Raw genomic sequence first — 26,069 nt, forward strand, 5'->3', positions numbered from 1 at the left:
CATATATACACGCGTATCACTAAATTGGATACATGAATCGTTGGTACATCCACATTATTTTAGGGGATAGTTCATAATATCTTAACTAGTGGTCAAACAGAAATTATAACCAATTTCTTACCCGCGGAGATCCGGGTTAGAATTGATCTTCAGTAACCCATGCTTGTTGTAACATTCGACTAAAGGGATCGGATAGTCAGGCTCGCTGACTTGGTTGACACATGTCATGTACCCAATTGCACAGATCGATGCTCATGCTGTTGATCACTGGATTGTCTGGTCCAAACTCGATTATTTACCGACCGCCGCCATATAGCTGGAATATTGCTGTGTGGGGCGCAAAACTAAACTCACTCACTCATTCAAAACCTCCATGCTACTGGGTAAACATCATAGCGGGATGACGACTTACAAGGAAATAGTAAAACCTAATCATATCCATTTTTACAGGAAAAGGTAAGACCTCATCACTAAACTAAACTCACTCACTCACTCACTACACAATTTCCATATGACCTTTTAAGAGCACAATGTCAACCTGTAACCATCTGTATGCACTCATGTGGTCAACGTGTCTCTGACCTGATAACCTCGACAGACCACCACTCAACAGGTCAAGACCATTTGACCTAAAGAAATCAACAGCTGATGCGGTGTCAAGTGCAACTTTCTACGTATCTGCCGTTCCACGTGTCTTGTGAACGTTGCATCTGCATGGCTTCAGGGGTAATATATAGGGAGGAGCTGGTGACTGTGGTCAGTGTCATACCTTCACCATGATGTTGTGTCTCCTTCTCGCAGTCTCCGTAGCCTACGCTGGTGAGTACAGATACCCAATACCTTTGTTTATAAAGCTGATACTTGCCATTGAACAAACCTTTTCTTTCTAAGGGCAGTTCTGACTAGGATGAAGTTTATAAAGCTGATACTTGCCATTGAACAAACCTTTTCTTTCTAAGGGCAGTTCTGACTAGAATGAAGTTAAAAAAAATTTCCTTGTAAGACTGGGGATGATGAGGTTTTACAATCATCTTTTAAGACTGGGTGTGATGAGGTTTTACATTTACCTTTTCGGACCGCGTATGATGAGGTTTTACATTTACCTTGTAAGACTGGATAATCATGATAAAGTGTTACGTTTTCCTTATAAGACTGGATATGATGGGGTGTACATTTTTCTCAATAGACTGGGCTTGATGAAGCTTTACATTTTCCTTGTAAGACAGGTATGATGAGGTTTTACATTTTCCTTGTTAGACTGGATATGATGAAGTTTTACGTTTTCCTTGTAAGACTGGATATGATGGTGGTTTAGGTTTTCCTTGTAAGACTGGGCTTGATGAAGTTTTACATTTACCTTGTAAGACTGGGTATGATGAAGTTTTACATTTACCTTGTAAGACTGGGTATGATGGGGTTTTAAGTTGTCCTTGTCTTACCTTTGCGTTATGTTTGCATTTTCTTTGTAAAACTGGGTATGATTATGTTTTACCTTTTCCCTGTAAAACTGGATATGATTAGGTTTTACTTTTTCTTTGTTAGTCGTCATCCCGCTATGATGTTTACCCAGTAGCATGGAGGTTTTGAATGAGTGAGTGAGTTTAGTTTTACGCCGCAATCAGCAATATTCCAGCTATATGGCGGCGGTCGGTAAATAATCGAGTCTGGACCAGACAATCCAGCGATCAATAGCATGAGCATCGATCTGTGCAATTGGAAACCGATGACATGTGTCAACCAAGTCAGCGAGCCTGACCACCTGATCCCGTTAGTCGCCTCTTACGACAAGCATGGGTTACTGAAGGTTCTTTCTAGCCCGGACCTTCACGGGTACATGAAGTTTTTGCTCAATGTTTCAAACGTATAGTGTTCTATTATTGAAGATGAGTAGTCTTTCATTACAGATTTCTTAAACTGAACCCAAACCTCTTGAATAGTCTGACCATTAGACAGCATAACATAGTTTGTCAACTCAACTTTTGGGACACTCCTTTTGTCAAACATCTTCCAAATAACACCAACTGACAACGTGTCATTAATGTATGTCTTAATGATCCCCTTTAACGTAATAAGAAAAAATAGTTTTAACTTTGTTCGTCACTTGGCGAAAAAGTAATTATCATTAAAATGTCTGTTTGTTTTTGGTGTCAAGAGATGGGGTGTTGTCGCAGTAAACATAACAGCTTACGGGTTAGGACAGAGCGCAATTCACGTGCATGACCCCGAGTCATCATCACAAGTGACTTGGAAGGACAGAGTTGTTATAGGTGGTTCATCAGAAGGTACAATGTTTAGCGTATGAGTGAATTTCCTGAATTATCTTACGAGCGTGTCAATAGAATGTCGTAACGCACTTTTTAATGCATTATATTTAAACAAATATTCGTGAATGTTATCAAGTCGTCAAACAAGTCGTCAAGCCTTCTTCTCGGAAAATTGAATATAAACCCTCGAATGTTGGAATAACTCTCCTATTTAAGTTTTACAAACCAAGGCCACGATTTTCGAAGCTCGCTTACAGGTAAGATAGTCGTAAGTGCCATACATTAACATTATCTTACGACTATCTTAGCGCAAAGAGAGCTACGAAAATCCTTAGATCTTCAGAAGCGTAGTTTCTCCCATACATGAAATTTTAAAGAATTAGTAACTTAACACAGGATACTGCGGTTATAACGACCTCAAAGGCGACACTAATTTTAGTGAATGGGACAAACAAAACTGTTCGTTATAACCGTCAGTTCGTTATAAGCGATTTACATTAAAGGTAGTTTATTGTCCATGATCATGGACTACGATGAGGCACATTGTACGTGATCACAGTGCTTTGGTGGTCTTTAAGTATGTCGGAATTCGGGTTTGGAGTATTGCAACTATACTACCCCCAAAAAGAAACGCATAGGACAGAAATCTGTTGCGAAAATGTTGTAATTTCAAACAGGTATAACTCGTCCACAAATAGACTTTAGTACAGGAATTTCTACACCAGTTTAAAAGAAGGAAATGTCTATGCAACCAAGTGGATACTTTTAGATAACGGAGACGCTGAGCGCGATGGTGACGACGTAGCACGGTCACGACGTCGGGTCTCTTGGCTCTCAGACCAATCTCTTTCAACCTGTTCCGTACAGTTTGATCGGATATCCTCCATTGTCCAGCCGCCCTGGCTGCTGTGCTCTCACCCGTGGCAATACGATCACGCAAATGTAGTACCCGGATGTACCGATCTTGGGCTGCAGTGGTGACTCGAGGTCTGCCTGTACGGGGACGGTCATTTGTTATACCGGTTTGATTGTAACGAGCTGCAAGCCGTGATATCGAGCTCAGACTAACATTCAGACGCCTGGCAACAGAAGATTGGTAATCTCCAGCGTGTATTCTTTCAATGGCGATGTTCCGTGTCGCGTCAAGACGTGGCGTAGTGATTTGACCTTGAAACTCCTTCAAAACGAATGCCAGTTTCCGAAAGTAATCTGGATTTCTATAGCCAGACAGTGCATGCTCTTTGCTGCACAATTTCAACTGGAAGGTGATTTCAGTTGCGTTGTGGTGATGCCTTTTTAATTCCTGTTAGGAATCTCATCAAAATCAACATTTTCAGGTACAGTCGACTATTCACTTGTGCATTTGTGTAAAATCATGTTATCAACACTTTTGATGCATATTTTCACGATTGTTTGAACACAACAGGTATAGTATGACCAGAAATTATTGAGAATTTTAGGAATATGTTTAATTGGATTTCTAGTATTAACAACCTTGACCAGCTATCAAGTGCTTGGTTTCATTCAAGAGAGACAACTCCGTTAATCCTTTTTCATTAGTTTGTTGAAGGGTAATCCCCTTACTTGCTAGCAGACGACGTTTTCAGTGATCCTGAGTATGGATGATTTAGAGAAGAGGAAGTTGATTTTAGAGAATTATAACAAGGACATCAGATCAGCTAAAGTGATTTCAAGTAGAACAGGCATCCTTTTGTCCACTGTTTATCGTGTTTTGAAAAATATTGCAAATGGATATGGCATTGAGCACCAGGGAGGCGCAAGTAGGCCCAGAAAATTGACTGTCGGTGACAGGAGGCGGCTTGGTATTCTTGTTTCTAAAAACAAACGAAGGAGTTTAGAAAACTTTACAGCATAGAAATTTTAACTGGGACAATGTGATTTTCTCAGATGAAAGTTCTGTGTGGCTGTTTCCTAATACACTGAAATTCTGGACCAAACGAACTGAAAAACCTTTGTATCTGCTCCCAAAGTACAGTCCGAAATTTAACGTGTGGGGTGGCATATCTGTGTTAGGGGCAACGCCCCTTTGTGTATTTGAAGGAAATGTGATTAGTGAGCGGTACACAGATATTCTTGATGGACATTTACTTCCATCTGCTCACGTGTTCTATGGACATGTTTGGATTTTCCAGCAGGACAACGACCCAAAACATCGTTCAAAGCATTCACACGCCTGGTTTCGGACCGAAAATATGACATTATTAGATTAGCCAAGCTATAGCCCTGACCTAGATCCAATAGAAAGTGTTTGGTGACTTATGAAGGAAAGTGTCAATAAGAAAAATCTGACAAATATTGGTGAAATGAAAGAAGAGGTTGTCCGATATTGGGACAGCATGGACCACGACTTTCTAACTTCTTTGATCAGTAGTATGCCCCGCCGCATTGAAGCCTGCATTGCTGCCCATGGTGACTTGACAAAATACTAACTGCTCACCTGTCTTTGAATCTGGAGTTATGTTCTGCTAATATTCACAATAATACGTGGGTAATGAGTGAATTTTTGTTTTTAAATTACAATCTTTAAATTCTCAATAATTTCTGGTTGTACTGTAATTAATAGATTTTAAAAAATACAAATGGCCTATGCGTTTCTTTTTTTTTGGTAAGTATAAATGGATTAGATAGTCAGACGGAAGACGGGTTTGTCCGGTCATGTCTTGGCTACATATAAGAGAGTCAAATACTGCACTGAAATCCCCTGAAGTGGCCTGAGGTGCCCTGAAACTGAAGGCCCTGGTGAATCATATTTGAAGTGTGTATATTACACAAGCTTGGAACCCCGACTGGACGATTCTTGCTATGTTTCAGCCGGCGCCCCCGCCGAACGTATCGTAGGGGGATCGGACGCTACCCCTCATTCATGGCCGTCTCAGCTTTCTCTCCGACGACAGGGAAGTCACATTTGTGGAGCGTCCATCTTGACAGCAAACTACGCCTTGACCGCTGCCCACTGTGTGGATGGACAGTGAGTAACACCTCGGAATATAACTGTTCAGTAATCGTGAAACAGCCAATTACCTTTCACTGATTTACAAATGTCAACTAGACTGGCTGACTGAGTTTGGTTTCACGCCGCTTTTAGCAATATTGAAATGGGCTTCACACATTGTACCCATGTTGGGAATCGAACCCGTGCCTTCGGCGTGGAGAGCGAACGCTTTTGCCACTAGCCTACCCCATCGTCAACTAGAAATAATTAGGAAAAGAACTAAGAAAAGAAAATGCGAATTCTTCATAATTTATTATGTTATTTCTATTTGACTATACAATGTACATGTATTATATCTTATTTCATAACAGGGTGCCATCTGACATGTCAATCGTGGCAGGCGGACACAGTCTTCAGAACCCATCAGGCTTCCAGCAGCAAATCGACGTAACCTACGTCATGGTATGACCTTCTTCTGTTATCATTTAGTCGAAATAAAAATGAACCCAACTGATAGCAGATAGGTTTTCGAAGTCCAACCTACACCGACCCTATTTTTTAACAGATCAATGTAGACTGTTCCGATTTATATACAAAGACATTTCAGATTGTACAACACTTGGCTATACTATTGATTCAAAGGGAGGTGGAACTGAAAAAGGTATAAAGGATGTCTGTTTTATATCCGTGTATGATTGTAAAAATCAATTCCACAGTGGATTCACCAGCTGTAAATGTTGAGCATTATTGCCATCGCAAAAGGAACGACACACAGGAAAAAAGTATTGATTTCACAGCATATACAGAGTATGTACAAACTTTCAAATCACCGCTTTTCGTCTAGTGATATGTGTACAATTACAGCACCCGAGTTACAATGGCGACGCCCTCGGTTTCCCGAATGACATTGCTATTCTGAAACTGGCGAGTCCCCTGGAATGGAATGATGGCGTTCAACCGGCAAATCTGGTTCCCGATGACTCGAGGGATTTTGCAGGGGAGAGTGACTGCTTCATCACCGGATGGGGAAAACTTGGAGGTAAGTGTGGGGGAGTGAGTTTAGTTGTACGCTGGTTTTAGCAATATTACACCAACATCACGTCGAGGGCCATTAAAAATGCTTTTCACACATTGTGTCCATATGGGGAATCGAACATCAATTTAAGTAAGAAATGTTCTTGCTTAGACGACTGCTTCCACGCTATAGTGTTGTTCGATCTTAACCATATATCAAAGATGGTACTTGTTTTTACTGGCCTGGCGCTAAGCTGTGTCATCCCAAACGGTGTTAACATGTGGTACTTGTTGTTACCCGGGCTGATGCTCAACTACGTCACACCAAAATATGGTACTTGTTGTCACCCGGCCTGGCGCTCAGCCTCGAGATACCAAAATATGGTACTTGTTGTCACCCGGCCTGGCGCTCAGCCTCGAGATACCAAAATATGGTACTTTTTGTCACCCGGCCTGGCACTCAGCCTTGAGATACCAAAAGATGGTACTTGTTGTCACCCGGCCTGGCGCTCACCCTTGAAATACCAAAAGATGGTACTTGTTGTCACCAGGCCTGGCGCTCAGCCTTGAGATCCTGAAAGATGGTACATGATGTTACCTGGCCTGGCGCTCAGCCTCGAGATGCCAAAAGATGGTACTTGTTATCAGCTGGCCTAGCGCCCAGCCTCGAGATACCAAAACATGGTATTTGTTGTCACCTTGCCTGGCGCTCAGTCTCGAGATACCAAAAGATCGTACTTGTTGTCACCAGGCCTGGCGCTCTACTACGTCACACCAAAAGATGGTACTTGTTGTTACCCGGTGATGTCCTTTCACGTTTATAGACAAACGGGATCAATGGTACTTCAGTATCATTACACACATATGATGTATCAAATTATTTTAAGATGCGTACGTAATATTACAAGTAGTAAGCGGTGAAATTGTTTGTTTCGGTTCACTCCGCTTTCAGCAATGTTCCAGCAATATCACGGCGGGAAACACCAGAAATTGGCTTTACGCATTGTACCAATGTGGGAATATTGCCGAGTGCGGCGTAAAACTAAATTCACTCACCCACTTGTTCAATTAGCGCGTAAGACTGTCTGACAGCAGCATGTGAATCTATACTATTAACATTCCCTCGGTTTCACCTAATTTATGGATTTGTGAAGCTAATAAATAGAGTCATGCACTTATACAGTGTTCAGATCTGTTAGAATATAGTGAGTCAAAAAAGAAACTTCACATTCTTTCTTCAGGGCACTATAAAAGAACAAGAGATGGTGAGATGGTTAAATTGTTATTATTTCATTGGTGAGATCTGTGTGATGAACTCGATGCACTGACAGTGCCATAATCAGTTCCATTTGGCTACACCGCCGTTCCAAAACATGGGTATACAGAATGTCATGTCACAAGAATAAAAATGCGAAATTTCTCAGTTCAATATCGTGAATGGCCGCCCCGCGCATTCACCACTGCCAAACACCGTCTCCTCATCGACTGCCTGATGCTTGTGAACACGTATTTGGGGATTCTGCGCCATTGCTCTTGCAAGGTAGCGCCAAGTTCCTGCAAATTCTGAGGTTGGTTCCTAAGACCACGAAGCCTTCTCCCAAGTGCATCCCAAACGTGCTCTATTGGATTAAGGTCAGAGGACCTCGATGCCAGTCCATGACGTTGATTCCAGCGTTTTAGAGGAAATTTCGTGTCAACATTGCGGTATGCGGCCGAGCATTATCATGCTGGAACTGTAGGCCTGGGCCATGAGCCGCTATGAAAGGAACGAGTTCAGGGGTGAGCACCTGGTCGCGGTAAGCAGCAGCTGTGAGGTTTCCGCGGATGACCAGAAGTCGGGAACGGTTGTTCCCACAGAAAGCACCGCACACCATGCAACTTCCGCCCCCGAATCTGTCGACTTCCTGTACACAACATTGGACATACCGTTCACGACGTCGTCTCCAGACTCTATGCCTGCCGTCCGCGGCCCACAGCAGACGTTGACGTTGATGAAACGGCGTCAATATTGGCCCACGATATGGTCGTCGAGAATGGAGATTGGCAGCCCGCAACCGATTTCGAATGGTCTGTGAGGACAGTCGACCTCTAAACATCTCAGCCCTGGTTCGTGTAGCCGGCAGAAATCTGTCACGTAGGTGACGTAGGACGATTTGACGGTCTTCTGCTCGTGACGTCACACGTGGACGACCTGACCTTGGGCGATCAGAAGTGGTGCGAGCTTGTTGTAGACGACCTGGCAAGTCATACACAGTACGACGGCTGTATCCCATTGCTCTTGTGACGTCAATAACTGATCTTCCCGCTTGCAACATGCCAACGGCACGTTCACGTTGCACATTTGACAATCGTGGCATTTCAAGCACCGTTAGAACTGTGGTTTAAAAGTGGTTTTTTTCAATTCTTGAGGCCAATGCAAACACGTGCATATGAAGAAAACTTCGATGCGAAGATCACGTGATCGACTGCACGTGCAAAACCTGATTTGGCACTAACGTCATTTGCACGACGAATGGATGGGTTGGAGTGGGTTTTGCTCACGTTTTTCTAGAGTCGAAAGATAGGGATCCCATTTCGGATACATAGATGTATCATCAGACAAAAATTATTCATTATTTTTCAAATTACATTTTGTGAAATTTCTTTTTGACTCAGTATTATCATTTAATGCGTTTACCTTGATTACGAGCGTTCAGAGGGTTTCCCCATTACTTTGACCATTGTAATGAATCTGTCAGAAAAAATCAACACTATTTCATCGTTCAAGCGGAAGCTGACTTTCACAGTTGCACATGCGTTTGCACGTCGCTCTATCAGTGAAATAGCCTCATCTCACCCCTCTGGCGGGATCTTTGCTCATGATATCAGTCAAGCGTTTGCCTGGTCCAGACTCGATTATTTACATATTTTCTTGATATAGCTGGAATATCGCTGACTGCGGCGTTACCCACCAAACATCTATCCGTTGTGACTATAAACATAGATAGTCTCGTCTTGTCACGACATCTTCGCCATGTCAACCCATATATGTTTATATATTACATCTCAGCAATATCCACAACTCTGATATATGTCATTTAGGATCTGAGTCCGGCATCCCTGACATTCTACAAGAAGTTCAGACCGACGTCGTGAGCAACAACGATTGCAGAAGCAACCTCGGCTTTTTCCCAGGCCTCGGCCTCGCCGACACCCACGTCTGCGTGTACGACAGCGCCAACAAGGCCACCGGAGCATGCAACGTAAGTGGAGACACATTCATCAAGTTTATATTTACTGACCGACTCATTCCCATGAAGTAAAACTGACGTCAACGAGGCTCACTCACTCACTCACTCAGCCACACCAATCACGCACTCCCCAATACCCCAATCACACACACCCAAATACTTCAATCACACACCCCAATCACACACACCGCAATGCCCTAATCACACACTCCAATCACACACACACCAATACCCCAATCACACACCCCAACCACACACACCAATACCGAATCACACACACCCAAATACCTCAATCACACACCCCAATCACACACACCGCAATGCCCTAATCACACACCCCTATCCGACACTCCCCAATACCCCAATCACACACACCCAAATACCCCAATCACACGCCCCTATCCCACACACACCAATACCCAATCACACACCCCTATCCCACACACACCAATACCCCAATCACACACACCCAACTACCTCAATCACACACCCCAATCACACACACCGCAATGCCCTAATGACACACCCCTATCCCACACATCCCAATGCCCCAATCACACACCCCTTTCCCACACACACCAATACTCCAATCACACACACCCAATACCCAATCACACACCCCAATCACACACACATTTCAATGCCCCAATCACAAACACCCCAATCGCACACCCCAATACCCCAATCTCACAACCAAATCACACACCCCAATCACATCCACACCCCAATACCGCAATCACACACACAAATCACACACACCCCAATACCCCAATCACAAACCCCAATACCTAATCACACACCCCGATTACACCCACCCCAATACCCCGATCACAGACTCCAATCCCACACACCCTAATACACCAATTACACACCCCAATCACACACACCCCAATACCCTAATCACACACCCTAATAACCCAATCACAAATCAAATTACACCCAACCCAATACCCCAATCACACACCCCAATCACGCCCACCCCAATACCCCAATTACACACACCCTAATTCCCAGATCCCATCGCACTATTGAATTACTTGGTAGAAGGTCCTGCCATTAATCAGTAGTTCATCAATGCCTTTCACTCTGTTTTACTTGACGAACATATGCGTCAGTAGTTTCAACAGTCTTGACCTCTCCTCTCCTTTATTGAACTTATCACGTTTCACTCGCCACATCGTGAATAGTGTTACGTTCCATGTGAAGCATCTGCCACAATGTTGCGGGAAACCTACTCTGCACATTGCCCCAATAACGGGTAACAGTACCGTTCGCACAAAATCCGTGTGTGCAGTTTGAATTGAATTGATTTGAATTCTAAATTCTAAATTATTGACGGTCTCATTTCGTCATAAATATAGAGTGCGGTGGGATAGCCTAGTGGTTAAAGCGTTCGCTCGTCACATCGAAGACCTGGGTTCTATTCCCCACACCCAATGCCCATTGCTGGTGTCCCCCGCCGTGATATTCTGGAATATTGCTAAAGCGGCGTAAAACCCAACTCACTCACTCACTCATAAATATAGAAGCATTTTAACTCCTCATATCGGCCGCACGTATTAACAGGTCAAGGGTGTATTATTGTTTCATTGGTGTTTAGTCAGTATCTCCTCTGTTGCCAGGGAGACAGCGGGGGCCCCCTGGTGTGTAGGTCAAACGGTGAATACACCCTGATTGGCGTCACCTCCTGGGGTCTGTCCGGCTGCGCCACAGACGCCCCCAGCGTCTACACCAGAGTCTCCAAGTTCCTCGACTTCATCAGGAGCAACTCCGACGCGTAACCGTGTAACCATGGAAACAAATAAAACATTTTCCTGACAATGCTGTTGTGTAACCATAAAACAATTGACTGATATCTTCCGTCAAGCCTTTACATGTGCATCAGTTGGCGGACATGACTATACATCCATGGGCTTAGCATTAGGTACAGCCTTGGAGCAAGGTTACCATTCCTTGTGCGCTTCAGAAACCTATTATCAATTGCCCTTGCAGTTGTCATATGGAGTAGCCTAGTGGTTAAAGCGTTCGCTCGTCATGCATAATATCCGGGTTCGATTCCCCATATGGCTACAATGTGTGAAGCTCATTTCTGGTGTCCCCATCTTGATATTGCTTGAATATTGCTAAAAGTGGCATAAAACTTTGATCCGGTTATGTTTCTCGTTTTATCATCACCAAACTACACCGTACTTTCTTTTTGCCAAACCGGCTCAGGGTCTTAGATTTCGAGCTTTTCTCCATACACAGTCGACTATGGAATCCGAGAAAGGACATTGTCGCGTTGTCGCATTGTCGCCCTCTCCAATACAAATAAACTGAGGCAAAATAAACCAAAACGCGACACGCGACACGCGACACACGACAACGCGACAACGCGACATTTCGCTCATTTGTCACATTGTCGCGATGTCGCGTTTTGGTTAATTTTGCCTTATTTTGCTTGTATTTGAGAGGGCGACAACGCGACAATGCGACAACGCAACAATGTCCCTTCCAGGATTCAATGGTGGACACACTGAATAACTGTAATTGTGTTTCAAGGCGGTGTTCAATCCAACTAACTCAACCTGGAGCCAGTTACAGTGGCTCACAGTGACCTAAACAGATACATATCACGACACAATATTCAGAACAAGGTCACGTGGCAGTGAGTGTTTGAGTTTAGTTTTACGCCGCACTCAGCAAAATTCCAGCTAACATGATGGCGGCGGTCTGTAAGTAGTAGAGTATGGACCAGACAATCCAGTGATCAACATCATGTTCATTGATCTACGCAGTTGGGATACGATGAAATGTGTCAACCCAGTCAGCGAGCCTGATCACCCGATCCCGTTAGTCGCCTCTTCCGACAAGCACGGGTTACTCAAGATCAATTGTAACCTGGACCTTCAAGGGTAGGTGACACAGCAACAACAATACATGACCAAACCAGGGGGCGGTGGGGTAGCCCAGTGGTAAAGTGTCCGCTCGTTACGCCGAAGGCCCGGATTCGATTCTCCACGCAGGGACAATGTGTGAAGCCCATTTTTGGTGTCCCCCGCCGTGATCTTGCCAAAATATTGCTAAAAGCTGCGAATAACTAAATTCACTTACTGTTCTGTTGGGTCTATGTTTTGTTGTCTTTCTGCATACATCAAGGGTATTTCCTTCGAAAAGATCAAAACTTCCTTTTTTTCACTTTTTCAAGTCAAGAACATCACGACACTGCTATGTATAACACATACAGTAGAACTGGCAAATTAGACGAATGTGTTTTGCAGTGCAATGTAATATATGCATAGCACTTATCTGTGTTGCTAAAGAGAGTAAGCCGAGTATCGATATACTTTACTTTATATACTCTCCCAAAAAAGAAACGCATCATGAAAATAGCAATTTCAGGTAGCGATGAATTAAAACGTGATTCATTTTACAAAAGGTTTTGCTCTGTTTATGAGTCCTATGGTGTTTATGTTTTGAAACATCACAACAAAACGCACCATCCGTAAAATACCCGTATTTAACAGCATGATTTTCAATTTCGGCATGTAGTGTCACAGAATACACAATTCACATGCAATGCACTTCGAAGTTCGGGATCAGATAGTCTCAGTGACGGGTATAAAAGGTTGATCGCTGTCTGTCGATTATTTACTGTATTTGGAATATTGTTGACGAACGCAAAATGCCACGTCTAAGTGAAGTCAACCGTCATATCACCATTGGTTGCCCAATGCAGTTGCCCGACGCATGAATGTTCACCAAAGCACCATTTCACGGCTCTGGGAGAGATATCGCCGGCAGAATGCGGTAGCAGATGCCCCTCGTAGTGGGAGACCTCGAGCGACCACTGCGGCGCAGGATCGCTACATCCGGGTACATCACCTGCGTCATCGAACAGCTACGGCGACCAGTACCGCTCGACAAATACCCGGATTGAGGAGGCTTTCTGCACAGACCGTCAGGAACGGGTTGAGAGAGGCTGGTTTACGTGCCAGAAGACCTTATTTTAGCCCTGTGCTTCGACGACAACATCGTCGACGGATGCGACGCCGTAACCCTCAGCCCCAGACACTTCAGCAACTCGCACAGGCACTACAGGCAGAGTGGGCTCCGATTGGGCAACACGAGATTCTGAGATTTATTCGTTCAATGCCGGGGCGGTGGGGTAGCCTAGTGGTTAAAGCGGTGGCTCGTCACGCCGAAGACCCGGGTTCGAATCCCCACATGGATACAATGTGTGAAGCCCATTTCTGGTGACCCCCGCCGTGATGTTGCTGGAATATTGCTAAAATCGGCGTAAAACCAAACTCAGTCAAGCAGGCAGTCGTTCAATGCCGAGGCGATGCCGTGCAGTTCTGGATGCCCACGGTGGTCACACGAGATATTGACTTCAGCGCCACCACATGTCTCCATGTGACACTCAAACTGACTTTCCTCGAGTTGGTGCCAAAGACGGATAAGTCTGCAGTCCCAGTGTGCAATTTCGCTATATTTCATTGACTCATAAAGCCTACAAGATGTTTCAAAATAAACATTAAAATACAGTTGAAATTCCTATATGCGTTTCCTTTTTGGGAGAGTATATGATATACCAGACACTAAATGTCACTCAATGAGACACTCATGGGGTTGGTTGCGTATACAGACGCTGACAGATGCTATGGATTAAAGTGCATCTTCAAGTACCAAATTGCCTAATTAATTCATGGCCAAACAAAAAATTGCACACACAATTTCGTTGACTTTCTGAGAGAATATTTTTGCATTGTTACACCAATGACAAATTTAAATTGTCTACATGTATCCGACCTAGTGATACCAGGTCTAGGTCATGTGACTTTAGGAAACCGACAGATGCTGTGGATTCAAGTGCATCACTGTACATATCAAATGTTCCACGTGTCTTGTGAACGCTGCACCTGCAGGCTTCAGGTGTTGATATATAGGGAAGGGGAGTGATTGTTGTCGGCGTCTTACCTTCATCATGCTGCTGTGTCTCCTTCTCGCTGTCTCCGTAGCCTACACTGGTGAGTACAAATACCTTCACCCAATACCTAGTAGTCATGACAGTTTATAAAACCTCCAAGTTAAGTTGGTACTATTCTTTCAAAGGAAACTAACGACCAGGATGAGGTTTTATGTTTTCTTTGTAAGACCGGGTATGATGAGGTTTTACGTTTTCTTTGTAAGGCTGAGTATGATGAGGTTTTATGTTTTCTTTGAGAGACTGTATATGATGAGGTTTTACGTTTTCTTTGTAAGACCGGGTATGATGAGGTTTTACGTTTTCTTTGTAAGACCGGGTATGATGAGGTTTTACGTTTTCTTTGTAAGACCGGGTATGATGAGGTTTTACGTTTTCTTTGTAAGACCGGGTATGATGAGGTTTGACGTTTTACGTTTCTTTGTAAGACCGGGTATGATGAGGTTTTACGTTTTCTTTGTAAGACCGGGTATGATGAGGTTTTACGTTTTCTTTGTAAGACCGGGTATGATGAGGTTTTACGTTTTCTTTGTAAGACCGGGTATGATGAGGTTTTACGTTTTCTTTGTAAGACCGGGTATGATGAGGTTTTACGTTTTCTTTGTAAGACCGGGTATGATGAGGTTTTACGTTTTCTTTGTAAGACCGGGTATGATGAGGTTTTACGTTTTCTTTGTAAGACCGGGTATGATGAGGTTTTACGTTTTCTTTGTTTTCTTTGTAAGACCGTAAGGTATGATGAGGTTTTATGTTTTCTTTGTAAGACCGGGTATGATGAGGTTTTACGTTTTCTTTGTAAGACCGGGTATGATGAGGTTTTACGTTTTCTTTGTAAGACCGGGTATGATGAGGTTTTACGTTTTCTTTGTAAGACCGGGTATGATGAGGGTTTTACGTTTTCTTTGTAAGACCGGGTATGATGAGGTTTTACGTTTTCTTTGTAAGACCGGGTATGATGAGGTTTTACGTTTTCTTTGTAAGACCGGGTATGATGAGGTTTTTATGTTTTCTTTGTAAGACCGGGTATGATGAGGTTTTACGTTTTCTTTGTAAGACCGGGTATGATGAGGTTTTACGTTTTCTTTGTAAGACCGGGTATGATGAGGTTTTATGTTTTCTTTGTAAGACCGGGTATGATGAGGTTTTATGTTATGATGAGGTTTATGTTTTCTTTGTAAGACCGGGTATGATGAGGTTTTACGTTTTCTTTGTAAGACCGGGTATGATGAGGTTTTACGTTTTCTTTGTAAGACCGGGTATGATGAGGTTTTACGTTTTCTTTGTAAGACCGGGTATGATGAGGGTTCTCTTTTACGTTTTCTTTGTAAGACCGGGTATGATGAGGTTTTACGTTTTCTTTGTAAGACCGGGTATGATGAGGTTTTACGTTTTCTTTGTAAGACCGGGTATGATGAGGTTTTACGTTTTCTTTGTAAGATCGGGTATGATGAGGTTTTACGTTTTCTTTGTAAGACCGGGTATGATGAGGTTTTACGTTTTCTTTGTAAGACCGGGTATGATGAGGTTTTACGTTTTCTTTGTAAGACCGGGTATGATGAGGTTTTACTGGGTATGATGAGGTTTTACGTTTCTTTGTAAGACCGGGTATGATGAGGTTTACGTTTTCTTTGTAAGACCGGGTATGATGAGGTTTTACGTTTTCTTTGTAAGACCGGGTATGATGAGGTTTTACGTTTTCTTTGTAAGACTAGGTATGATGAGGTTTTATGTTTTCTTTGTAAGACCGGGTATGATGAGGTTTTACGTTTTCTTTGTAAGACCGGGTATGATGAGGTTTTATGTTTTCTTTGTAAGACCGGGTATGATGAGGTTTTACGTTTTCTTTGTAAGACCGGGTATGATGAGGTTTTACGTTTTCTTTGTAAGACCGGGTATGATGAGGTTTTATGTTTTCTTTGTAAGACCGGGTATGATGAGGTTTTACGTTTTCTTTGTAAGACCGGGTATGATGAGGTTTTATGTTTTCTTTGTAAGACCGGGTATGATGAGGTTTTATGTTTTCTTTGTAAGACCGGGTATGATGAGGTTTTACGTTTTCTTTGTAAGACCGGGTATGATGAGGTTTTACGTTTTCTTTGTAAGACCGGGTATGATGAGGTTTTACGTTTTCTTTGTAAGACCGGGTATGATGGTCTTTGTAAGATGTATGATGAGGTTTTACGTTTTCTTTGTAAGACCGGGTATGATGAGGTTTTATGTTTTCTTTGTAAGACCGGGTATGATGAGGTTTTACGTTTTCTTTGTAAGACCGGGTATGATGAGGTTTTACGTTTTCTTTGTAAGACCGGGTATGATGATGAGGTTTTACGTTTTCTTTGTAAGACCGGGTATGATGAGGTTTTACGTTTTCTTTGTAAGACCGGGTATGATGAGGTTTTACGTTTTCTTTGTAAGACCGGGTATGATGAGGTTTTACGTTTTCTTTGTAAGACCGGGTATGATGAGGTATGATGAGGATTTTACGTTTTCTTTGTAAGACCGGGTATGATGAGGTTTTATGTTTTCTTTGTAAGACCGGGTATGATGAGGTTTTATGTTTTCTTTGTAAGACCGGGTATGATGAGGTTTTACGGGTATGATGAGGTTTTTTTTTTCTTTGTAAGATCGGGTATGATGAGGTTTTACGTTTTCTTTGTAAGACCGGGTATGATGAGGTTTTACGTTTTCTTTGTAAGACCGGGTATGATGAGGTTTTATGTTTTCTTTATAAGACCGGGTATGATGAGGTTTTACGTTTTCTTTGTAAGACCGGGTATGATGAGGTTTTACGTTTTCTAGGTAAGGCTGGGTATGATGAGGTTTTACGTTTTCTTTGTAAGACAAGGTATGATGAGGTTTTACGTTTTCTAGGTAAGGCTGGGTATGATGACATGGAAAGATATAGAATGTGATGGTAGTTAGTCTGTCATACAGACCCTGGAACAAATGTATCCAGTGTAGCCAATGCAAGTCTAGAATGTGTGACAAGTCAGAACTAACACGTGTTCAGGAAATTATATAAAGTCTCTGCGCTCCTTTATATTTTAATGTATTTCAAAAACCCTTCTTTTCCTATAAAATGTTTCAGAGACTAACTGTTGTTGCAAATGTAAGCGAATAATGATGTTACTGCTATCGTTCAGTCGGTGCCCCCGCCGAACGTATCGTTGGGGGATCGGACGCTGACCCTCATTCCTGGCCGTCTCAGCTTTCTCTCCGACGACAGGGAAGTCACATCTGTGGGGCGTCCATCCTGACAGCAAACTACGCCTTGACCGCTGCCCACTGTGTTGATGGACAGTGAGTAACACCTCGGAATATAACTGTTCAGGAATCGTCAAAACCTCAATTGTAGATTCACAATATCAGACACTCTTCCGTCCTGTTAATAGTTGTAAATTTTAGGAATTGAAAGATTGTAGATCACAATATCAGACACTCCCCTGTACTGTTAATAATTGTAAATGTTAGGAATTGAAAGATTGTAGATCACAATATCAGACACTCCCCTGTACTGTTAATATTTGTAAATTTTAGGAATTGAGGGATTGTAGATCACAATATCAGACTCTCCTCTGTTCTGCTAATATTTGTAGATACTAGGAATTGAAGGATTGTAGATCACAATATCAGACTCTCCTCTGTATTTGTAGATTTTAGGAATAGAAAACGTTTCGATAGTTCTTAGGTCGCAGTGATCCATGATCCCATTTTGATAACTGTTGTGTCTGAGTGAATCCAAGCATACACCTGTAGCAGTTACATGGAGCAGTTAACATGTAAGACCTTATCTCTGTTGGAGAAATGTTGACATGGGTTGCTATGTCTGGTTGTCTGGAAAATGGAGAGTTTGCGTTAATGAAATCTGTTTTGCAGGAAAGGAGGTAGGACCTTTTCGGGACACTTGAAATCTGAGATAGATTTAATGTGCCTCGGGCATCTATCTTCATCATTGATGAGTGTGTATAATGTTACGCCGCTTTTAGCAATATTCCAGCAATATCACGGCGGGGTCACCAGAAATGGGCTTCACACATTGTGCCAGTGTGGGGAATCGAACCCTGGTCTTCAGCGTGATGGGCGGGCGTTTTAACCATGAGGCTACCCCGCCGCCCCTATCAGCCTTTTGTCTTTCATGCTCCTGCTGATTTTGAAATTACCTGTTGCAGAAATGACAGACATTTTGGAGGAAACTAACGAGTAAATGAGTGACCTTGTACTGTGCTTCCTTTACCTATACTCCATTCTTGTCACGATGGAACACGTACGTGAGATCCGTGCTGGATTCGAACCCAGACAACAGTCGCTGAGTGCAATCGCCTTACCCTCAAGGTTATTTCACACCACAGAACGAAGTATCAGTAACGAAACGAAAAATAAGATTCTTCATAATCATGTTTTTTTTAATTAATTTATTTTCATTTTATTTTCGTACAGAGTTCCATCCGACATGTCAATCGTGGCAGGTGGACACAGTCTTCAGAATCCATCAGACTACCAACAGCAAATCGCCGTAACCTACGTCATGGTATGTTTGTTTGGTTTTGTTGGTTTGTAGTTTTACACCGCACTCACCAATAATACAGCTATATAGCGGTCTGTGAACAATCGAGTGTGAACCAGGCAATCCAGTGATCAACATCATGAGTATCGATCAACGTTATTGTGAACCAAGTCAGCGAGTCTGACCAACCGCTTTAGGGGACTGGAATATTGTGAGGTGACGAGACGAATTATTGTAAATGGCGGCTTTACCGTTTTTTAACAAGAGCGTCCCCGTTTGTACAAACGAGCAAAGCAACTTCAGGGCCATTTACAGTATTTCGTCTCGTAAACTCACACTAACAGCATTCCTGTTCCCCTCAGTCACAAGCACTATCTTAATCAAGACAAGGTTAATGTGTTAGCCTGGCCCTCACAATCCCCCGATTCGCCTGCTGGATGAAATGGTGCGACGTTTGTGACATCATCCGAATGCTCCATCAACGCTGCAGAAACTCCACCAATTCCTTCCGCGGCATAATCTTCCAAAGGACTTTCATCGATATTTAGTGGCCTCGATGAGGGAGGGAGTGAGTTTGGTTTTATGCCGCTTTTAGCAATATTCCAGCAATATCAAGAAGGGGGACACCAGAAATGGGCTTCACACAATGTACCCATTTTGGGAATCGAACCCAGGTCTTCGGCATGACGAACGAACACTTTAACCACTAGGCTACCCCACCGCCCCTGGCCTCGATGAGGCGAAGGTGCTAGGCCTGCGTCAATGGACAAGGTTGACACATTGACCATGCTTTTGCCATCGTATGGTTTACTTATGTAAGCAAATGTGTCAGAAAAATATGACAGGTAACGTTTTACATAAAATGTAATTTTTTAAAGAAATCTAATCGTAAGAGGTCGTTCATTATTGTGTGATTGTAAGTAAAAATACACAAATACACTAAGATGGTATGAAAAGGCAACAAGATGTAAATGTACCTGACATAAGATTACTTTTAATCAAAGCGAACCTTCAATATTACAAAATGTAAAATTGATCGTTTTGGCTTATCCTTTGATTGTTTTGAGTGTTTGGGAGTTATGTTGCTTGTTTTTTCACTTTGTTTTGGGGGTTTTTGGGGGTATTTTGCTTTGGTTATATTTTGGGGATTGTTATGTGTTTGTTTTGCTTTGGGGTGTTTGTTTTTACGGGTTTGTTCTTGTTTTGTTTTGTTTGCTGATGTTTTTGTTTGATGGGGGTTTTTTTGCTTACAACTAACAAACATCAGTAAAAGAAATTCAAAAGTATATCCGTCAAAATAAATACAATTCCACAGTGGAATCACCAGCTGTAAATGTTGAGCGTTATTGCCATCGCAAAAGGAACGACACACAGGAAAACAGTATTGATTTCACAGCATATACAGAGTATGTACAAACTTTCAAATCACCGCTTTTCGTTTAGTGATATGTGTACAATTACAGCACCCGAGTTACAATGGCGACGCCCTCGGTTTCCCGAATGACATTGCTATTCTGAAACTGGCGAGTCCCCTGGAATGGAATGACGGCGTTCAACCGGCAAATCTGGTTCCCGACGACTCAAAGGATTTTGCAGGGGAGAGTGACTGCTTCATCACCGGATGGGGAAAACTTGGAGGTGAGAACTTTACAGTCCCTTTGTTTTGTTGTCCGTGGAGTAGGGGATAGAGCGTCTGCCTGGAGAGCAGAAGGTCGGTGGTTATAAGAAAAATTAAATTACATTTGTGACGTCATTCCATTGTCTGCTCGCTCCAGTACCTTTCAGGAATGGAGCGATGTGTACCAGTTTCAAATTTAAGACTTCATTTTGTCATTTTATCATTAAATTTTGATAACAGAAATATTACCAATACTTTGAATGTAATTTAAGTAGGGTAATATCCTCGTCACTCTCCATTTCTTAAAAATAATGGGCCTCGGCCCCTCCTGGGCCTCTGCTCCCTTATTTTTAAGGAATGGAGAGTTACCCGGACATTACCCTCTACATAATTTTACAGACGGTACTTGTTAACCGGCCTGGCGCTCAGCTGTGTCATGGGTACATTGTGTGAAGCCCATTTCTGGTGTCCCCTGCCGTGATATTACTGGAATATTGCTGAAAGCGGAGGAAATCTAAACTCACTCATTCACTCATTTGTGTTATACCACAAGATGTTAACAGATGGTACTTGTTGTACCCTACCTGGCACTCAGCTGTGTCATACCAAAAGATGTAAAGATAAGGTACTTGTTGTACTCTACCTGGCACTCAGCTACGTCATACCAAAAGATGTTAACATATGGTACTTGTTGTACCATACCTGGCGCTCAGCTGTGTCATACCAAAAGATGTTAACATATGGTACTTGTTGTTCCTGACCTGGCGCTCAGCTACGTCATACCAAAAGATGTTAACATATGGTACATGGTGTACCCTACCTGGCGCTCAGCTACGTCATACCAAAAGATGTTAAGATATGGTACTTGGTGTACCCTACCTGGCGCTCGGCTACGTCATACCAAAAGATGTTAACAAATGGTACTTGTTGTTAACCGGCCTGGCGCTCAGCTGTGTGGTACTAAAAGATGTTAACATATGGTACTTGTTGTTAACCGGCCTGTCCCCCAGCGGTGAAGGGATCAAACAGGGACAAGGCTCGAAATCGGCATTTAATTGAAGTGTATTGCGAAAGGTGTATCAGTGACGTAACCATAGTGAAGTGTTGCAATTATGCCGGGGACCTAGGGCTACAAAAAGGTACATGGCGGTTTGTTTACATACCGCTGTCTTACAGTTTGTTTGTTGTGTTCGTTTGTTCGTTCGTTCGTTCGTTCGTTCGTTCGTTTGTTTGTTTGTTTGTTTAACGTCGCACTCTGCAATGTTGTATCATTGTTCCTTTAACTGGTTAAATGCATGTTCAGTAATAGTTTATTCTTGCAACCAACCGATATGTATGTATTACCATTTTGTGTATCATGCATTAGTACATTATAATGATGTAAACATGCACCTCTAATGCCACGGAACGCGGTCGGGGTGTAAATAAAGTTCAGTTCGGTGCATGTAAGATCACTTCAGGTAAGCTATATGACGCCGGTCTGTAAACAATCGTGCCTGGACCAGACAGTCTAGTGATTAACATGTGCTAAATTGAACTACGATGACATGCATCAAGTAGGTCAGTGAGCTTGACCACCCGATCCCGCTCTTGGCATGAGCTCTGGTGTCAACAAACACTCACCATTTATGACACTTGTGTCAGAGGTAGGTGCTACAGGAACGGCAGGAGATGCTTTTCGCTGATCTTCAGTACTTTCAGCTACCTTTCAACATCTGATATTGGTCATTTAGGATCTGAATCCGGCCTGCCCGACATTCTTCAAGAAGTTCAGACCGACGTCGTGACCAACAGCGCGTGCAAAAGTGCCCTCGGCTTCTTCCCTGGCCTCGGCCTCTCCGCCAACCACGTCTGCGTTTACGACAGCGTCAACAAGGCCACCGGAGCATGCAACGTAAGTGGAGACACATTCGTCAAGTTTCTATTTATTGACGAACTCATTCACCTGAAGCTAACAGGAATATCATCAATTCTGGGGGCGTAGGGGTAGCCTAGTGGTTAAAGCGTTGGTCGTCACGCCTAAGACCCGGGTCCGATTCCCCACATGGGTACAATGTGTGAAGCCCATTTCTGGTGTACCTCGCTGTGATATTGCTGGAATATTGCAAAAAGTGGCGTAAAACTAATATCACTCTCTCACTCATCAGCATTAATGTCGTCCATTTCCGCTCACTTGCGGAGAATTTCGGAGAAGGATGTCAGACAAGGAGTGTTGTTGTTGCCAAGCCATATTGACATTAGGAAGTTATTGATATTTCAATTGTTGTTGGGATATCTTGAATTCTGTTGAAAATATCTTGAACTGAAATGAAAATGTCTTGAATTTAATTAATATTTCTTGAAATAAATCACAGTTATATTAGAATTTAAACAATTATACATATCTGCAATATGACTCATGTTAGCACAAACTGGATTGTCCATGAGAATCCTTTATTTGCATTGCAGGTGAATCCTTAACGCTTGTGTGTGTTTTATTGGTGTTTAATGAGTTTCTCCTCTGTTGCCAGGGAGACAGCGGTGGCCCCCTGGTGTGTAGGTCAAACGGTGAATACACCCTGATTGGCGTCACCTCCTGGGGTCTGTCCGGCTGCGCCACAAACGCCCCCAGCGTCTACACCAGAGTCTCCAAGTTCCTCGACTTCATCAGGAACAACTCCGACGCGTAACCGTGTAACCATGGAAACAAATAAAACATTTTCCTGACAAAGCTGTTGTGTAACCATAAAACAATTGACTGATATCTTCCGTCAAGCCCTTACATATGCATCAGTTACAATTTGGGGGCAGGGCTGTCTTTTTGGCTTGTACAGTGGGTCTTCATGTTGGGCTTGTACAGTGGGTCTTCATGTTGGGCTTGTACAGTGGGTCTTCATGTTGGGCTTGTACAGTGGGTCTTCATGTTGGGCTTGTACAGTGGGTCTTCATGTTGGGCTTGTACAGTGGGTCTTCATGTTGGGCTTGTACAGTGGGTCTTCATGTTGGGCTTGTACAGTGGGTCTTCATGTTGGGCTTGTACAGTGGGTCTTCATGTTGGGCTTGTACAGTGGGTCTTCATGTTGGGCTTGTACAGTGGGTCTTCATGTTGGGCTTGTACAGTGGGTCTTCATGTTGGGCTTGTACAGTGGGTCTTCATGTTGGGCTTGTACAGTGGGTCTTCATGTTGGGCTTGTACAGTGGGTCTTCATGTTGGGCTTGTACAGTGGGTCTTCATGTTGGGCTTGTACAGTGGGTCTTCATGTTGGGCTTGTACAGTGGGTCTTCATGTTGGGCTTGTACAGTGGGTCTTCATGTTGGGCTTGTACAGTGGGTCTTCATGTTGGGCTTGTACAGTGGGTCTTCATGTTGGGCTACAGTGTACAGTGGGTCTTCATGTTGGGCTTGTACAGTGGGTCTTCATGTTGGAGGCTTGTACAGTGGGTCTTCATGTTGGGCTTGTACAGTGGGTCTTCATGTTGGGCTTGTACAGTGGGTCTTCATGTTTGGGCTTGTACAGTGGGTCTTCATGTTGGGCTTGTACAGTGGGTCTTCATGTTGGGCTTGTACAGTGGGTCTTCATGTTGGGCTTGTACAGTGGGTCTTCATGTTGGGCTTGTACAGTGGGTCTTCATGTTGGGCTTGTACAGTGGGTCTTCATGTTGGGCTTGTACAGTGGGTCTTCATGTTGGGCTTGTACAGTGGGTCTTCATGTTGTACAGTGGGTCTTCATGTTGGGCTTGTACAGTGGGTCTTCATGTTGGGCTTGTACAGTGGGTCTTCAGTGTTGGGCTTGTACAGTGGGTCTTCATGGGCTTGTACAGTGGGTCTTCATGTTGGGCTTGTACAGTGGGTCTTCATGTTGGGCTTGTACAGTGGGTCTTCATGTTGGGCTTGTACAGTGGGTCTTCATGTTGGGCTTGTACAGTGGGTCTTCATGTTGGGCTTGTACAGTGGGTCTTCATGTTGGGCTTGTACAGTGGGTCTTCATGTTGGGCTTGTACAGTGGGTCTTCATGTTGGGCTTGTACAGTGGGTCTTCATGTTGGGCTTGTACAGTGGGTCTTCATGTTGGGGCTTGTACAGTGGGTCTTCATGTTGGGCTTGTACAGTGGGTCTTCATGTTGGGCTTGTACAGTGGGTCTTCATGTTGGGCTTGTACAGTGGGTCTTCATGTTGGGCTTGTACAGTGGGTCTTCATGTTGGGCTTGTACAGTGGGTCTTCATGTTGGGCTTGTACAGTGGGTCTTCATGTTGGGCTTGTACAGTGGGTCTTCATGTTGGGCTTGTACAGTGGGTCTTCATGTTGGGCTTGTACAGTGGGTCTTCATGTTGGGCTTGTACAGTGGGTCTTCATGTTGGGCTTGTACAGTGGGTCTTCATGTTGGGCTTGTACAGTGGGTCTTCATGTTGGGCATGTACAGTGGGTCTTCATGTTGGGCTTGTACAGTGGGTCTTCATGTTGGGCTTGTACAGTGGGTCTTCATGTTGGGCTTGTACAGTGGGTCTTCATGTTGGGCTTGTACAGTACAGTGGTCTTCATGTTGGGCTTGTACAGTGGGTCTTCATGTTGGGCTTGTACAGTGGGTCTTCATGTTGGGCTTGTACAGTGGGTCTTCATGTTGGGCTTGTACAGTGGGTCTTCATGTTGGGCATGTTGGGCTTGTACAGTGGGTCTTCATGTTGGGCTTGTACAGTGGGTCTTCAGTGTTGTTGGGCTTGTACAGTGGGTCTTCATGTTGGGCTTGTACAGTGGGTCTTCATGTTGGGCTTGTACAGTGGGTCTTCATGTTGGGCTTGTACAGTGGGTCTTCATGTTGGGCTTGTACAGTGGGTCTTCATGTTGGGCTTGTACAGTGGGTCTTCATGTTGGGCTTGTACAGTGGGTCTTCATGTTGGGCTTGTACAGTGGGTCTTCATGTTGGGCTTGTACAGTGGGTCTTCATGTTGGGCTTGTACAGTGGGTCTTCATGTTGGGCTTGTACAGTGGGTCTTCATGTTGGAGGCTTGTACAGTGGGTCTTCATGTTGGGCTTGTACAGTGGGTCTTCATGTTGGGCTTGTACAGTGGGTCTTCATGTTGGGCTTGTACAGTGGGTCTTCATGTTGGGCTTGTACAGTGGGTCTTCATGTTGGGCTTGTACAGTGGGTCTTCATGTTGGGCTTGTACAGTGGGTCTTCATGTTGGGCTTGTACAGTGGGTCTTCATGTTGGGCTTGTACAGTGGGTCTTCAGTGGGGTACAGTTCATGTTGTAGGCTTGTACAGTGGGTCTTCATGTTGGGCTTGTACAGTGGGTCTTCATGTTGGGCTTGTACAGTGGGTCTTCATGTTGGGCTTGTTGGGCTTGTACAGTGGGTCTTCATGTTGGGCTTGTACAGTGGGTCTTCATGTTGGGCTTGTACAGTGGGTCTTCATGTTGGGCTTGTACAGTGGGTCTTCATGTTGGGCTTGTACAGTGGGTCTTCATGTTGGGCTTGTACAGTGGGTCTTCATGTTGGGCTTGTACAGTGGGTCTTCATGTTGGGCTTGTACAGTGGGTCTTCA

General features: G+C 43.6%; 2 protein-coding genes across 2 annotated transcripts; both read left to right on the forward strand.

Annotated features, from left to right (window-relative positions):
- Positions 1-776: 776 nt before the first annotated feature.
- On the forward strand, positions 777-11,282 carry LOC124256270 (fibrinolytic enzyme, isozyme C-like). The gene is made up of 6 exons (XM_046690239.1): positions 777-819; positions 5,097-5,253; positions 5,589-5,679; positions 6,082-6,256; positions 9,313-9,473; positions 11,084-11,282. The coding sequence occupies exons 1-6, from the start codon at positions 777-779 to the stop codon at positions 11,240-11,242; spliced, it is 786 nt and encodes a 261-aa protein (XP_046546195.1). The 3' UTR covers positions 11,243-11,282.
- A 3,128-nt stretch (positions 11,283-14,410) lies between these two features.
- On the forward strand, positions 14,411-23,259 carry LOC124256260 (fibrinolytic enzyme, isozyme C-like). Its single transcript, XM_046690227.1, has 6 exons — positions 14,411-14,470; positions 17,571-17,727; positions 18,865-18,955; positions 20,395-20,569; positions 22,283-22,443; positions 23,060-23,259. Exons 1-6 carry the CDS (start codon positions 14,428-14,430, stop codon positions 23,216-23,218), a joined length of 786 nt encoding a protein of 261 aa, XP_046546183.1. The 5' UTR covers positions 14,411-14,427; the 3' UTR covers positions 23,219-23,259.
- Positions 23,260-26,069: the final 2,810 nt, after the last annotated feature.

This window comes from Haliotis rubra, unplaced genomic scaffold (genome assembly GCF_003918875.1).
Source record: "Haliotis rubra isolate DU_JTF1 unplaced genomic scaffold, ASM391887v1 Scf621, whole genome shotgun sequence".
NCBI lineage: Eukaryota > Metazoa > Mollusca > Gastropoda > Lepetellida > Haliotidae > Haliotis > Haliotis rubra.